Source organism: Diplotaxodon limnothrissa, linkage group LG2, assembly GCF_057381915.1.
Source record: "Diplotaxodon limnothrissa isolate DT_005_m linkage group LG2, D_limnothrissa_male_GT1.1, whole genome shotgun sequence".
NCBI classification, from domain to species: domain Eukaryota; kingdom Metazoa; phylum Chordata; class Actinopteri; order Cichliformes; family Cichlidae; genus Diplotaxodon; species Diplotaxodon limnothrissa.
This window is the reverse complement of record NC_140597.1, coordinates 27634406-27652128: the sequence shown is the minus strand read 5'-3', so window position 1 is coordinate 27652128 and position 17723 is coordinate 27634406. Positions and strand designations below refer to the sequence as shown.

The 17723-nt window shown below is 43.8% G+C and overlaps 1 protein-coding gene across 2 annotated transcripts in view; it reads left to right on the top strand.

Annotated features, from left to right (window-relative positions):
* The window catches only part of unc5a (unc-5 netrin receptor A), a 149463-nt gene that overhangs the window by 70937 nt on the left and 60803 nt on the right, over positions 1-17723 (top strand). For both annotated transcript variants that reach the window (XM_085369652.1, XM_085369644.1), the window contains exon 2: positions 8939-9154. In XM_085369652.1, the coding sequence (XP_085225778.1) occupies positions 8939-9154 (216 nt within the window). The remainder of the gene's footprint in view (positions 1-8938; positions 9155-17723) is intronic.

The following is a 17723-nucleotide window of genomic DNA, read 5'->3' as shown; positions in this document are numbered from 1 at the left end:
AATAAATAGGACAGGGGGAATGAATGAGAGAAAGAGGGGGAGAGAAAGAAAGAAAACCAAAGGGGAGAAGAGACGGTGAGAAGGGGGGGGAAGAGAGAGAAAAAAAAAAAGAACTCCTGGGTCACCTGTATGGAGAAAAAAAAAAGACAAACAAAAAAAACAAACAGAGGAGACAGCAAACAACAAAGAGCAACATAATAATAGAGAAAACAAAGCACCATCACAATAAACTAGCTAGTCATAGATATCAATATTTACTAAATAATAAACGATATTGTGCAGCACGCAAGATAGACAGCGCACAGTGTGCTTTGAGGCAGCAGCCAAGAAAGCTTTAGTCCGCGTCTGTGAATACCCATGTGTGCATACCTGTGTGCATACCTGTGTGGATCAGCATGCTTGCATTCCAAAGGTTTCTCCATGTAATGATCTGCTAGGGAGTGTGGGGGGGCCACAGCCCCGTCCTCCAGGGTGTGAAGCGGGTATGGAGGAGATCAAAACTCCAGACATCCAGAGGCCCCCAGAACACAAGAGACCATGGAAGACCAACAGAGGGGCAGCCGCGCCACTGTTCCAGTAAGAGCTGAGGAGAGTCCCAGATGAGGGCTCGCCCAGCAGCCGCGGAGCAGAAGTCAGGGGGAGTTGCAGTGACGCGCCCGTGAGCTCCGCCGGCCCCCAGCTGTGCCTGAGTGACCGAGCCCCAGGCCGAGAGGCCGGGGGCACCCCACCTCCAAAGGGGCCCGAGCGAGCCCCAGGCCCCAGGCCCCGACAAGGGGCCGCCAAGGAGTGAGCCGGTGTGTACCCGGACGCCCACCCCCAGACACAAAGAACCACCAACACACCGACACCTGAGGGAGTCCGCCACCGGCAGGGGAAGTGGTGGTGGGTGGAGATAGGCCTCCAAACCTTGGAGGGCCTGAGGTGTCCCCAGAGAGGTGGCGTCTGATACCCAACCTGACATATAGACACAGACATACAGGCACACACAGACACAAACATCCATTCCCACCCTCATACTCTCATATGCACTCACTCCACACTCAACCAACGTGGAGACAGACATAAAGAGACGCTGTACACACAATCACACTCCCCAAGCGTACTCTACAAACCGGGTCTAGGTACCCTTGCCCCTGGAGGGGGGAATTGCACCCAGACCCAGGTGGTGTTACCCTTTTCCCTGCGGTGGGGAGAGGCAGACCACCCCGACTCCGCAGCAGCAGGGAGGCCCCACACCCCAGACCGCAGTCGGACGGCCAACTCCTCCTACTAGCCCTCCCGCTCCAGCAGGCCGCAGAGAATGGGGGTGGGAGAAGACTCCAAACCTCCCTCCACCCGCTCATTGTAGTGTTGATGCATATGTGTTCTAAGGTGCAATTAAAACCCAGGAGGGCATGGAGCTACCTGCCAAGGAGCAGCAGGTAAGCGCATAGTCCCTCCTGCTAGCCCTCAATGACTAAGTGTATTTAAAATTGAGAGGTGGGCAACGACGTCAGGGGTGAGGTGTACACCCTGATGGTAATTTGGACTCCGTGATTGTGCCCACCCCCAAGATCCTATATGTATGTGTAATGAGAGTGTGAATAATGTGAATGTCTAAGTTGTTTAATATAGTTTGTGTCAAAAAGCCCTTGGAAAAACTTTAAGGAGCTTCTGCAGACATCAGCAAGTGTTTGGTTTGTTGCGTTGCCAACATGTTTTTTTGGACAGACACTAAAGTGATTTTTCTGTGTGTTTTCTGTGAGGACTGGTGCAAGGGCAGCGGAAAGAGAGCACATTTCCATCTAGTTGTAAAAAGGCATTTGCAGTATGAGCATTGAAACATATGACATTATAGCAGTTAGTGCCATTTTTCCAGCATCCTAGCCAAGCGTATGTATAAATCACTAATAAACAAACAAAAACTTTTGACTGTTAAAGTGAGGGGAGCATTTTTCTACTATTTTTAGGGGGTCTTGTTGCCTTAGAAGGATAGGTTAGAGCAATAGAATATTGCTCGTATCTTTTCATGAAACATTTCTATTCTGATCAGCACAAAGGGATCATGAATTAATGCTATAATGAGACTGAATGCCGATGGAAGAATTATGTTCCATCAACTCAGCAGGGTTTGAAGCTGGGTGCTAATACACTTTATTTAGTTTTGTCCTCCAGTAGTCGATGTCGCCATTCTGTATTTATTTTTTTATTCTTAAGTTTATAGTTTGGGATAATTATGGCACTCTGGCTCACTTTCCTGATTGTTCTGCCCTTGTAAAATTCAGTGTGTGAAACCATTTTAGCTGTAGGCATACCTGGTAATTAAAGGATTAATTTGGTAATCTAAATTGTCTTTTGTCTTTTTCTTCCTCCTCCCTCTCGTTATTTCCTAACTTCCATTTCAAAGATTTAAGGCCTCCTTTACTTCTCCGTCTGCGTTTCCGTTTCTCCCAATGCCTGCTCCGAGTCCTATAATCAACTTGCTTCTGGATAACCTCGTTTCCGGCTAAGCGCAAGGGGACGACAAATCCGCAAGCGAGTGCGTGCCTCGCATGGCAAAGACTGCGACTGGCTCTGCTCCTCCTGCCAGCGGTGGATGTCTTTACTTCCTTTGAGGATTGTGTGCAGTTATTAAGTCAAATGTGTTTAAATCTCCGTGACTCTTTTGAGAAACATCATGCACCGAAGTGCCAAACAGGTGAAGCTTTGAAGAATCGGGAGGCATTTTACATTGCGAGTCTTGCTACAGCAAGGCGTTTTGGATGTTCCTCTAAAATGAGCCAAATCTGTCAAGCGTGTCTCGTGTTTGTGAAGACTTTTACAGGAGAGCAATAAAAACCATTTTTCCTCACTCAGCTTTTTAGTTTTTGAATTTTCCAAAAATATTCAGTAGTTTCTTTTCATTTTCTTTTTAAAGTACTTGATCTTTGGCCTTTCATTGTTTTCTCAGTTGTATGTTTTGCTTGGTTGAAGTGACCTTTTTACTCCAAACACTGAAAAGCAGTTAGATGCTTCTGAATTATGATTTTTTTTTTCCCCTGCCTTTTATGCTGTTTCGTGGGAGCTCAAGTAATTTTTCGACATAAATGCTCCAAGACGAGCACATTTCTACTCACAGTAATGAGGCAACTTGATATTTGCAATGCTCTGCTTTTGAATTACATATTTTTTAGTAAAAACAAAGGCCTTAATATAAGGTAATGATCAGAAGTTTATTTATTTACTCATTTTCCTACAAAATGGCCAAGTGCTCTCGTGCTTAATTTCCTGTGTACTCGAATTTGTAATCAAAGAGGATCGCATACACACATGAGTAGCACACCCAAGTAAGTGCAGTCGCTAAATAATCTTACTGGGAAGTTACAGCCAGCAATGAAACCACTGATATAAGAAGTGACTGTGTGAGAGGCCGATTCAGCCCAAAGACTGTTTGCATTGTGTGCAGAAACATCTGGAAATGAATGGCCACAAAGCATCAGCTGTGGCACTCGAGCAATGAATATGCATGTTTTCGTCTAATTTGGAGACCCTCAGTCCGCTCCGCCAACAGCACTTGCGACAATAAGAATGTGATTTCGGAATCACCACGGGCCTGTTTAAAATCCCAAACTCTCTCTGCGCACAGATTTCCAGCTCCCAGCTGTGCTGCTCCTTTTTAAGCATCACTTTCAGCCATTTATTCACACACCTTTTGCACAAACTGCACATTTGCAAGGACAAGAAATCCTCACATCAAGTCGCTCAACTTCCAGCGTGCTCTCACTTACGCTGCGCTCTCAAAATGTCAGCTCTTTTAGCCTGACAGAAAACTTAAAATGGTCTCATAGGTTTCGAGGCAAATGCGCCTTTCATGACTGCGTCGCCTTGAAAGGTGAGCTGAAGCGAGGGGAGGTGGGGGGCTGACGCGGGGTGTCGGTGCTAGACGGCACAGAGTTGCTTCCCTGCCGAGATCCACCGCCACCATCGCCGCCACCACCACAACCCCCGCCGAGGTGTTACTTCAAGGAACAATGACAAGGAAAATTGATAAATAGGAATCAACAAAGCGGAATAAGTAAATGTGTAGGCTCCTGTTCAAAGGTGTAAGGCTCATTAATGGTGTTGTTGTGCACTATATTTACACAACAGCTCCACACTTGTTTTTTCTTCCTCCTCCCTTTCCTTCTACTGACAAACTGTTTAATGACAAAACAAGCAAAAGCATTTAATCACATAAACAAAGAGACGCCTGTTTTTTGAGTAATGATGATTTATGTCTCCGGCTTTTGAAGGCACTTCTCAAAGTTGACGATGAGATTGAAGTTTCAGAAGCGCATCTATTATGGAAATGTCCTCTTCGGGAGCACTGTGGGCAGCACGTTATTAGTATCTAGGATGAATATATGCAAGCACATGTGCAAGGGCCCGCATCACCGCTATATGCTTAGCATCCAATTTTGTATTCAATTAAGGGTGGGGGGTTGTAATAACGTCATACGTGGCATGCGTGAGGACAATTTACATATTCATCCTCCTCGAGGCTCATATTCTCCTTCTGTCCTTCATACTCTTATTTATTAATATAGTTTTAAAGCATCTGCATCCTCTTATATCTGATGCTGATGCAAGTTTGGGTTGCAGTAGGTGCCGGTGCTAGTACATGTTTATTTAATGCATGAAAGCAGTTTCTATACTGGTGGATATCTGCTGACAGTAATTGATTGTTTTGCAGACCGACCTTAATGACCAGGGATATTGCATAGTGTGATTTTGCTTTTTAGCATTTCTGTTTTTTTGCATGCATAATTCTGCACCTCTCATTGATTGAAAGACAAAGCTGTTTGTGAGCAGCTTTTTTTGTTTTCGTCTGCTCTTTTGCATTGTTGTGGTCTTTTTTTTTTTTTTTTTTTTTGCATACATGCACTTTTTGGGCGTTCATATATGTGTCTCGGCTCCAGGATGGCATGTAAGTGTACAGTATACGGGGAGCACGCATGCTCCTGATACCAAATGTGCCTGTGTTTGTGGTTCGAGTGCTTGTTGAAGCGTGTTTGTCTCATTGAAAAATGTACTCTGAAGTAAATATTTCTCATCTGGGGACAAACATACATCAGTCAGCCGTGCAGCAGATTATATATGATGGTGGAGGAAGCTTTTTTTTTTCCTCCACCCCCCTATCACCGCACTCATCCCTTCGTTTTCCTGCATTTTTCACTCTCGATGTAAATGCCGTCACGGGCATATAGATAGCATTTCTAACTCGACCTGATCAGCGCTTCTCTTCCCAGAACCATTATGTACATACGTTACGTTTAGAGCGATCACTGAATAAAGACACTCACTTGTTTAAGAGAGTCCGGAAACCCACTCATACAAACCCAGGCACTCGGACGGAAAACATCAACCAACAAAGCGGTCGAGACACATTTGATCTTAGCTTTGCTGTTAATAGCCAAACAAGAAATTGCATAATATTATGGATTGTAATTTTAATTGAATTAATTTCAGAGGACATCGTAAGGCACTGATGGTGTCATAAAACACTTGTTATAGCTGCTGTTTATCACACTGATGTAAATTATGCCCAGTGATTGCTCAATGATGCTTTACTTCAGGGACATGATGTTGGGAGAAAAAAAATGTAATTGGCTCCAAAGGGCATATGATGTGTTGGTGCTGTGAGGGAGAAACACAAAAGAGGGTTATTTCCTCTCCAGCTACGTTTTTCTTTTCCCTTTTTTTGTTTTGTTTTGTTTTGTTTTTTTCGCCGGCTGACATCGCCGTACTGTGTCGCTTTCTGCTTTTCATGTAGATGGAAGCAAAATTTAAAAAGCGGAGCACATCTACAGTATGTTGGATTTTGTTTAGAAAAGAGACGTGAGCTTTCTGTGTATACGAGGGGGAAAAGAAGCCTGCTCCTGCAAAGTAAATGACACTAGAGTAGAAATCATTACGAAGTATTGAAGATTGTAACGGCTTTGTGTTACCATCAAAGCTGCAAAATCTAATCCTGTGTGATAATATAAAACAAGCATATATAGTTGCAGTCGTTACAGGAATATAATTGTTGTTATTATCATTTCATTTTTTAGATTTTAACATTTATATATTATAAGTGTTTTTTTCTGACGGCATCATAACAACTTTATCATCTTATCAGCCCCTGACTTGGGAGTTGATGTGGTCAGCAGGACAGATGAGTCATGGGGTCTGTGTGAAGCAAGAAATCTGCCCTGGACATCATGGCTCAGCACACTGACAGCTGGTGCACCCTTGTTGTTGTGTGTGTGCATTTGAGGTTGTGTGTTCTGAATTGTCTCTCAAGAGAAAAGCAGCTGCAGACAAATATCAGGGCAAAACTTGGCGTGTTTCTTTTAAAAAAACGACAAGAATTTTAAAAAAGAAGAAGAAGAAAGAATCCCGGTTTCTTTACAGGAAAATCTGCAGGAGTCCAAACAGTGGCCTGGCCCCAGGAACTCATTCACCATATTGTAGCAATTAAAACAGTGTCATGGCTGTATGATCAACAAGGGAGACGTTTAGCGTCCGCTGTTTGTTGTTTGCGCGCGTACAGAATAATCTGGCAATGGGCTCGGATGCATTTCACAATTAACAGCGGCCCGAGCCAATCACACTCAGCGGAATATAATGCAGGGCTGTACGTCTTGATTTGTGCACTGACCCGCAAGAAGTCAGTTAAGTGGCTGATACTCCCTATGTGTGCGAGCGAGCAAGCGCGTGTGCACGTTGACTTTGAAGTATGTTGTGTCGTGACAATAATCTAAGCCAATTTAGTACGCATCAGCCCTCCATTATGGGTTTGACATAAAGCGGTGCGTGACTTGAATTCTCTTCCGTAAAATGACAATTTGCTTCTCAAAAGAAATTACGTGTTTAACCTCATTAACCTAAAGCACATGCACTAAAACGGAAGGCTAACCGCCCTCCCTTGCACCCCTTGTGACACACTCAAAAACACAAATTGGCAACATCATCAAAAGTTGAGAGTTCGCTCTGAATGTGACCCCTTGCAAATGGGAAGTCGGTGGCGAGTTAACATCGGTAGTTCGTCGAGTCATTTCACAACTTGTCAGCCTTCTCGGGTGGCTTGGGTTTCACTCTGTTTCAACATCATCTGTCCTCTATGAGATGATTAACCTGGCAGGTGCGAGGTGAGTCTCGCCTACTGTTTTAGTGAGCTGTCGTCCTCAGTCTGCAGGGAGTACAGGGGGGTCAGCCCAACCGGCTAATGGCTGTAGTCACAAAGCTGGAATCAGGCCCACTTGAAGAACTGGCCATCATTAGGAACAACACATTTTCAAACAGCCTGACCTGCCGGGCCCACGCTGTTTATTAGCAAAGTTTTTGGCTCTCCTTTAAAGCAATTATATTCTCCATCCAAGATGAACTGTGGCCTAAACATACACTCGCATGCGCAGTCAGTAATGTCAGGCGCTCGAATAGAAAGCTGTCTTTTTTTTTTTCCTCTGCAAATGCATGCAATAGGAAAATGTGTTCGGAAAATGAGGAAAACGGGGAAAATGGCAACGTGTCAGCAAGTGATGTATGTCGTTCATTGGACACAGAACATTTAGTTTTCATTAAGAGTTAAACATGTACACGCAACATTAATGGGGTTCAGTGACAGCAGCAGCGCCGCGCCTCACTGTATCTCATCCTGATAAATTAGCAACTCAGCACACAGGGGTACAAGGGAAAGAAAGGGAGAAGAAAGAGAGACAATAATATAATGTGTAGTGGGGGAGGAACTGACAGATAATGTCTTCATCTGAAGATTGGTATTTATGATGCAATGTAATATTATCCCTGACCCGGGCATCGGCAAGCTGTAAGGATGAACAAAGGCCGGACGAGGGAGGACGACAGGAGTGGGGGGGGAGAGAGGTCAGCACGAGTGCTGGCGTTTTCATTGTGTGAGATGTGGACTGCCGTCCTCTCCCTCCGCACGGGGAGTGATGGAGAAGGTTGTTAATTCCTGGTTTGTCAGCCATATTGGATTCAGGGCAGTAAATTAATATCGCACTCCTTTTAGAGGGGTTTTATTTTGGGATTTACCGGTCTCCCTTGAGTGTCGGTAATGTAAAGAGGTTATTTCCCTCTTTCTACTCCGTTCTGTGTCCTCTCGCTATCTCTCGCGCAAGGCTAATATGTTTAGAGAGAGCGAGAAAGTGTGTTCATGGAGGAAGGATGTGTGCGCTGCAGGCTCTTTTGTGTCACTCAGCATTTGGATAGCACATTTTTCAGCGAGAAGTCTGCCGTAAATTGTGGCATCATCCGAGCAAGGACAGCTCCCTATCTCCGAGGTGTTTCTCTCCCCCTCCCGCCTCCTTCCTTTACATGTCATTTATATGTCATGTGAGATTTTAAAGGAATAAAAAGACATCTACTGGATATAGGAAGTGATTTTAAGTTAACAGGCTGTTTAGCTGTCAGTCATCAACCTTCCCTGCCTCGTGCCCTGTCGTGTTTAATGTGGGTAGAGTTAGAGTCCCGGATGAAGAACCATATAACACAGTGTGAAGTGGCCTAGTCGTTGAGATGGGGATTTATGGCTGCTGGTCCATCTGGTGATGTTAAAGGGCTGTGATTAAGAGCTGGAGTAAAGACATGGACTTTGCTATCCCAGCGACCCAGCCAAGAGTACGCGAGGCTGATCTCCATCACTGCCAACTCTGCTCCGTCTCACTTTTTTTTGCTCTTTGTCCATCTGTCTCTCTCTGTCTTCTTCTGCCTCGCTCGTGTGCATATGTATGAGCTCAAATTCACCAAGGACTCCCAATCCCTGCATTAGATATTTTCTTGCGTTTTCGCTCACCAGTCAAGCAGTCACAACAACGAAGTACGACAAGGTTCAGCTCCTGCTTTCATGACAACTTGAAATACTTAGAAAGCTTTTCTTTTTCACTTTTATTTGACATCTCTCTGAATATCTTTTTCCTCCTCCTCTTTATCCTCCAAGGTTCTGAGCACGCTGCCACGGCGACGCTTCCCGCCGCCTTCTCGGACCTGTTACCTCACTTCCTGGTAGAGCCGGAGGACGAGTACATCGTAAAGAACAAGCCGGTGACTCTGACCTGCCGCTCCACCCCGGCCACGCAGATCTACTTCAAGTGCAACGGCGAGTGGGTTCACCAAGATGACCACTTGATTGAACGGACTGTTGACCCAGCAACAGGTACACCAGACGCAAAATCTGTGAACCACATAGATAACCAATTTTCACTGAATTATGCCTCTATTTGGACTCCTTCTGTGCAGTGTTTCAACCCAGATATGAGCCAGTTTTCTTTTCTTTTTTTTTTCTTTTTTTTTTGCATTTTGTCTGCTACAGATGTATGACATGTGCAACTTCATAGAATCATTATGTAAAGTGTTTGTGTGCTGAAACCTGGATTTGCAATTTGCCAGTGATTACTGTGCTCCATCGGGCTCTTGGCTCATCCTCCAGCCTATTTAGCCTGCCAGTCTCATAATAAGCACATTGGTTTCAGTCTCAGAAATCTTCTCGATCACCTTGGAGACCTGTTTGTTTTTCTCTCCGTTGTGCTGCAGTCCCCCGCCTCCACCATCAGTGTCATAAACATGTATGACACTGATGTGGTGTGATTCAGCAGCGATCTGCAAAATTCAAACCACTCATTTACAGCCTGACAACTGATTGGGAATGAGAAACGTGGCCGTGACAGGTTTTTCGGGGGTACACGTGCACACATGCACTTGTGGCTGGCTGTACATAGCAAAGCCATGTTTGAAAAGCGGATGAAGTGCAACAACTGAGAGATGCATGAAAAGATAGGCACATCAGTCGGCTTCCTCACACAGACACAAAGGGAATTCAGGAAACTCTGAAGAGAAATTTAATCAGAAATATATTAATTCATATGCAAACACTGCCGCTTTGTTTTAAGATGAAGAGCTCACAGTTTTAACATTTTATCCATCTGGGCTACAGGGTTCGGAATTAACATTCAGCACCTCGGCAAATGTAGGCACAAAAAAAGGCATGCTCATCTAACTTTAACTGTCTAGATATCAATTCAGCCTGAAACTTCGGTAGGTGAGGACGTCTGATCTAGTCTCCAAAATTTTCCCACAACGAGGCTTTGATTGGTGTACGTGCAGGCTTGTCCCTTCCCGTTCTGCTCTTTTCTTTTTTTCTTAATAAAACAAATCTCCTGTTTTTGTTTTCTAATGAGCATCTTTGAGAAATGTTTGGTGATTTTAAACTTCAAATTCTCCCAGGTACACAGCTTGTTTATAGCTCTTCCTGTCGTGTCTCACAACCTCGCTGTCACTCACACGCCGTCTGTGGATGGCGGGCTGTTTTGGCTTCTTCTGTTTTTTCTTTTTGGCATCAGGGTCTTTAAATAATGGCAACAAAACAAAAAGTATGAAAAGTTGATTGTAGTTCTTTGCTGAAAATGGGAGGGGGAAAACATGAGCACACAAGGGAGCGCTTGTGTGATTTGCATCATTAGGAAGAAATTCTCAGCGAGTCAACAGTGATAAAATTTGATTTCCCTTCTTGTGTTAACAGCTCTGCTCTCACAGTTTGGTACAGTTGTTAATCGGAGTGATACGAATGGAAGTGCTTTTTTTGGTTTGTCAAATAAATGGTCAACATCTACTAGCCACGGGTGAATGCAAACACTTAGCAAGCCGTGACGTGCAGCGGTTTTACTGCTATTCTGTAAACAAACTTCATAATGTCGCAGCCAATAACTGTCCAATAATCTCCTTTTAAAAACATTATTATTGAAAATCAAAATATCAGAGAAACCTGGCTGCAGATTTCTCTCACATGTGCACTGGTTTCTTTGCAGCTCCTTACCGGCACACGTGCTCGTGACAAAAGAAAGTAGAAAACGGAAAAGTGTGGCAGCAGTGCAGCTGGCAGAAGAAGAGATAATTAATTAGAATAATTACACGAAAATTGCGACTGAAATTGAAATTAACACGAGCGCTCTAGAAACTTTTAAAGTGGCCTCTAGCTTTTGATCACTTTGAAATTCTGGCTTGTTCAAGCCGTTAACACAAGTGTTACACTCTCTGGTTATCACGTCTTTTGTCGCTATCCTTCCATTCATCCGTCCACCCCACTAAATGCTTTTCGAGTGAGGTTGGCGTGGGGCTGGAGTTGAGCCCAGCTGGACAAACAGCCCTATGCGCTCAGACAATCGGCCAATTACAAATCATCAGTTAATTTAACCTTTTGTAAAGCCACTGGGCCAGCGTCTTTAAACAACATAGTCAAAATAAGTATTCATGTAAGCAATGTTCCTGGTTACCTGTATAACCTTGGGTTTCTCTGTTTAATTTATGGTCTGTCCACACTGCATTTCAGACCGTCTGAAACCCCCGCCTGCCAGCCCTCTCAGACGTCTGATAGTGATATCTCTTTAGCTTATTTTAACTCAGTGTCTGGCTGGATGGGTTGTCAGAAAATGTGTTATCACTGTTTTTACACAATATTTGCTCCTGTTTCTCCCTTCCAATTTATAATGGCTGTTCTCCCCCCCCGGTCCACTTTTATAAGAGCTAGAAAAACACACTTGATCTCAGATCCGTTTTGAACAGTGCATCTTAAGTTGAGAGTGACCTGTTTATTTAAATAGACACGCTGACTGGATGATGTACAGTCGCTGATATGCAGCGAGCACCGGGTGACGTTGTGGAGGCTGCTCCTTAACTTCGATCTGTGGGATATGAATAGTTTTGTCAATAGCTAAAAAGAACATGACGTGCCCCATAAACTGCTGACTTTATGGGGAACAACATTACTAATGCGATGTTGCTCTGCCAACGTTTAATGATGATGGACCATTTGCCATGTCGTTATGAGCCGTTATAGTTGGCATTTATTTGTCTATGAAACAAATCCGTCGTGCTGGGTGCCACAGACCCCCCGCAGCAAGCGAGGGTCTCGGTCTTTAGAAACCCTGTGAAGTTCCAAGGCTTCCTCGCAGCTCCGAATATCAGTCTGCAGTCCCGCTGCCTTTGATGAGGGATGTTTCATATGTGGAGCTGTGCAGTTATGAAGGACGCGTGGTTGTCCAGAGGTAAGGCTGCTCCAAGGTACCTGCATCGATCTCTCAAACACTTGTGCTGTTTAATGTCAGCACTGCCCCGAGGAGTTTACTGATGGCTCCGTCTAATCCCACTTCTTGCAAGAAATGTGTAAGGTGCACACATCAAACAGTGGTAAAGCGTGCGTGCGTGTGTGTGTGTGTGTGTGTGTGTGTGTGTGTGTGTGTATGTAGCACAGGCTTGTCAGGTTGTTCTTACCCTGGATGTCACACTCACACCGGACTCTAAACTCCTACCTGTTGCCAAGCAACCAGGACTTCTGTCACACCAGAAGCTGCCCGATATCAACATCCTGCCTTAAGGTGGGAGGAATGAGGAGTTTGGACTTGTATCGAACTTGAAAAAAATTGATTGACAATTTATACCTGGTGGAGCAGTGGGAAAAATCACCTTGTCAAAATAACACATTTCTACTAGAGAAATTTTGAACATTTTTCTGCGTGATTGCAGTTTCTCCTGCCCGTGTTTTGCACCCAGTGCTTTTGCTATTAAGAAGGCCAGAGATGTAAATGGTCACATGATCAGCCAAAAGCTGTCAGAAAGCTCCTGAGTTATCAGCCTCGGTTTAAGCTGATTAGCATTCTTGTCAAGGGTCCTCCTTTCTTTTCTTATGCAAATGAAAAGGATGCTCTTAATTGCAACAATAAATTAATAGAAATTGCACACAAACACATCAAAATCAAGAGTCACTGTCGGAGATGTTGTGCAGATTTATTGCTTATTGTCCTCTATTCAGACGGGATTTTTCTTCCAGTCTTTGATGGATAAGTGGCTGTTCAACAATGAGGCACACATGCAGTTTGAAGTTTTGATTGTGAAAGAAGCAGCAGGCCCGCTGTCGTGGTGTTGTGTCCTGGTTGCACACGTGTGCACCTGTGTACACGCTCAAAAAGCATGCAGGCTTCTAAGGGTCTCCTCTGCAAACATTTCATATCATTTTATATCATGAGCTGTAATTGAACATTTTAATCAGCTGCCTCTCCTGCGAGTCCTCTTGGACTGCAGCTGGTAGAAGCTGGTTGCTGTGCTGTGCAGGCTCGGTGAGATCTGAGTAGTTTATGTGAAGCAGTTCTTTACCTGCTGGAGATTCTGGTCATAAAGGGAACAGATGCTCAAGCGGCTGAAAATAAGAGTGAGGAGATCGTCCGCTGATGTCAGTTGTTAAAGATGTCATTCTCTCACATCAGCGGAGAAAAAACATGTGTCGGTGTGAGTTTGTGTGGTCAGCAACTCTTCCTGTTATATTTTGAAGGATTACTGCATTTCTTGCTGCTTTATTGTCCCCTCTAGTTTACCTGTGCTTCATTATTACCGCACATCCATCTCTGAGCCTTCCCTCCACATTTTCCTCCACACCTTTGATTCTCCATTTGGTAATTATTTTTCCTACTTTGGCTTTGCCGGCTTTTTCCTGCCTTTTTTCTTTCACTGAAGAACCTTTCGTTAATCTCCAGCACTTGCCTGCCTGAAAAACCATCACCAGTGATATTGGTACAAAAATAAATGAAAGGTAATAATTAAGCTGTTTGTCAGCAAAAGTGTGAAAAATTTATTATTTATTAACCAAGAAAAACACCTCCACCCCCCACCCCCAGATGTTTCTGAGCCCGTTTGAGTATTTTGGAAAATGTTTTAATCTGCAGTGAAACTTATCAGGGTGAAATTAGAGTTAAAACTTAACCTTACTTATTATTGGAGTTTCACTCAGAGCCCTACTGAAACCTTTTTGCAGCATGCTCTGGCTAAGACATGCAGACTTGAATAATTGACTATATATATAACTAATAATAGAGTAATAACACGTTGATAGGCAATAATAGTGTTTGTTATATGGTGTCATTAAGTCCATACAAATAAGTCAAATCTGAAACAATATCTTCTCAATAGCAACTGAGCATTTTAAACTAGCACATTAAATTAAAAGCTAGAAGAGACGGTGCCTGCTTTCTGCAGCCGCGATTTGAACGTGCAGAGACTGGGAGAGAGAGATAACATTTTCCAAAGTTTGAGCAACTGTGGGAGGTTTGAGGCACGTGGAGCCGCGTGCAGAAAGAAGAGATAAGGTTGGATTGCACCAAAAACAATTTGCGTTACAGCTCTAAATCTATTAAACTGGAGAGCAATTCTTATTTGCCAAGCAGGACGGAGCAACATGATTACATTCTGTGCACTAGCATGTAAATTTGACTCAACCTTTTTTTTATTTTTTATACCTATATTGGACTACAACAAGTTGTGATTTACTGTCATCGCTTGATGTCATTGTAAGGTATCACTAGATTATGTCATATATTGATACCGCAGACCTATCCTAGTACTACAGACCTGCGTTTGTGGAATACGGGCAAAACAGTGAGCACCAGGTTGTGTGACATAAGTTAAGTTGAAGCAGACTGCTTGTTCTGAGCATGTCTGTTCACCGAGGCACTCAAAGCATTGAAGCAACCTGCCGTTGTCTGCTGTGATTACCGCGGAGTGAACATCAAGGGATTCCCTCAGTCCTAATCGCTTTTGGTCATGCTGTTGTTCCTAAAGAATATCAAATGGGAAAACAAAACTGATCAAAGCGAGCCCAAGAAGTGATCGATGAATCCTTCACCTTCACGCAGCCGAACGGAGCAGCAGAAGGAATACGGGATACGTGGCTGTTTCTGACACGAGCTGGTCTGACCCAGCGCAGCAGAGGTAATATTCAGCAAACTCCAAACATGGTCGGTCCCAGCGCTCAGACAAACGTCAAAGCAACTGGAAGGGTTTAAATTAATAACTGACCCAGGTCTGACGTGCCGGCATGTTTCAGTCAGACCGCTCAGTATCCAGGCTCGGGCTGTAGAAAACATGACATGTGGATAACTGTCTACGGGAGATGTGACCTCTGCCCTCATCAGACTGGTCTGCTTATTGAATCTGATTCAGAGCAGGAAAGACAAAAGGAGCGCTCGGCCCGACGCTGTGCTGTTTAGTTACAGTTAGACTTCCTCACGCACCTTTGTGTTTCATAACACACACGTGTACACGGAGCTGCTTTCAGAAACTCCTTTGAACATGGAAAAGAGAAGAGATGTCACAATTTGTCCTTCCTCTCTTGGTTTCAGTGTCCAGTATCGATCCGTCCTCAAGTCTATGGGTTCTCATTACCTGTCCTCAGTAACTTATCTCAATTGTTATGGATGTGGCTGCTTCCGAAGCCTCGGACAGCTCTGTGTCTTTCCCAGGTCGGCGAGAGGAGACGTCTGGCGAGTCCTAATAAAGACATATCCCCTCTGAACAAATCAATGCTGACAGTGTGTTTGCATAGATTAGGAGATTCTCCCACTCTATGATTTCTCATCAGATGCATGATGAGGAGAAGGGAGATTGGCATTTGAGCGGAGGCTTGTTGTATGGGGCCAGGCTGATTTGATTGTGTTTGCATTTCATCTGCCAGCATTGATGGAAACGATTTTGATCCACGCTCCGCGTTGTCACCCAGCAGCGGACCCTCTCAGGTGGAAAATACATGCATTTCACATTCCTATTTCAATAAACCTCTGCAACCGCCTTATAAAGATGGGAGATTATATTTTCTTTGTTGATTGAACCGGATGTCGACAAGGCTCCTGAAAATGAAAAGAGAACATGATGGAGAAAATAGCAAACACTTTCTTTGTACCTTTTGAAATAGTTTATCGTTGAGTCATACGCATGATATTAATAAACTAATATTCTCTTTTTATAACACCGCAAATCATTTAAAAGGCCTTTAGAAAGGGACTATAGCCCATCCCTAAGAGGGTTTATCAGCATCCGCTCTTGTCCTCTGTCAATCCTTTGAAGTCTAAATACCGCGTATGACGTAGTCAGTAAATCTTTTAAAGCCATCTACCAGTTTTGGAAAATAACTAATAATGTTATGACAATACAGGGCTAGCCCTGATGTCTGCAAACCTGAGAGGATTCATTTGTATAAAATATGTTGGGGGGGGTTTGTTTGGTTTTTTTGACTCACTCCATTGGATTGTGATGTGATGACATATTTAATTTCTGATCTGAGGGGGAGATAAGCTAGGCTAAGCCTAAATGATCTGTAACCTTTATTTTAATACCTGAATACTTATCTGTGGTATTAAAGCAGCCAATCGCCTCCCTAACACCAGCTCCCACCCACTCTCCCCCACTCTCCATGTCTGTGTAATACACATTTTCTTTTCTTTATTCTCTCACATCTGTATAGGTCAACATCACGGATGCCTTAGAGGAGACGAGCTCCTTTTACACAAATGGCATTTATTTGAAAGCGGTAACGAGCAGGCTGTCATTTCAGCGTTGTCAAAATTCGAGTGAAATCAGGACAGAGGTGTCCCAGTGGTGCTGGGGCCACACAAAAGTGATTAAACGTGATCTTTAGCAGAATATCGAAGAACAGTCCTGTTGCAGTTTAAGCAAAGCCCGATTGGTCCGCGAGCCAGGATCTAATGAACAGAAGGAAATAAGAGAATCAGTGGGGAAGAGGACAATATAGTCCTAAATGAACAAAATGGCCTTGTACCACCTGCTAAGCATCGATCAGTAGCCAAAGGGACTAATTGATAATGCATTATTAGCTGCTTCCCCATAATGGGACTTGTATTTCATCCTGCCCTTGATTGCAGGACGGAGGGGAAAGGATTTGGCAATGAAGCACTGAAAAACAGATGGCAAGGTGAATTGTTCCCGTGACACATCTGCCAGTGTGTTCTATTAGACTTCTCAGACAGGTCAGCCTGAGCGAGTGCAAGCGCGGACGTGTTTATGTGCAGGGAAGCAGACCTTTCTCAAAGCACAGCAACACAGCACAGAGTGAGAGGGGAGTCAAAGTGGATTTAATTGAAGCCTGTGTTTGTCTGGCCTTGAGACAACTGCAAGTGTGTTTGCAGCAGTCGGAGTAAAGTGTGGCAGGCTGAATTAAAAACCAGCCAGCTGTGCTGATTGATCCTACCAATAAAATCATACAGGGGCCGCACTCTCCAACTTTGTGTAAGTAGTAGTTGGGGGTGGATGGGGGTTCTTAAGTTTCAAATTTGGTTGGGTCTGTTTCTTTTGAAGTTGGTCTTGACATGTAGGAATAATAAATTTCAAAATTAACTGCAATTAGTGGAACAAAAGTGGGGGAAAAAAAAGATAATTACCATTTGTCAAACAACAACACCACTGTTCCAATCTCCCACACGCACAGCCTTTGTCCTCCCACCAAAACATATCCCACGTCAGCTCAGCGCCATGCTTTCTCTAAAGTAATTTTGCATTTGTCAGTCTCACAAAAGCTGTGCCCTTGGTGGAAGTTGGAATGCATTCAGCAGTCTTAGTGCTTCGTTCTTTTTAGAGCCGTTAAAGTTATTTATTTATGCCGTCTGGTAAAGATAGACATGTTATCAATACAGTCCTTCAAGCTCGCATTTGTGCGTGGAGTTTTTGTTTTGTTTTGTTTTTTGTTATTTTTAAAAGAGAAATCTCTTGTTGTGGTCAGTTCCTCATTTTGAAATGGAAATGCACTGCTGGATATTTTCTCTTGGTCTGGGTGTGTGTGTGTTAAGTATTTTAGTTTTCTGAATGCTTAAGAAAAGGCATTTAAAATACATTTTCAAAGGCTCTCAGTACCTTTGTGGAAAGCAGCTAGGTTCTGAGAGGTAAATGGAAAT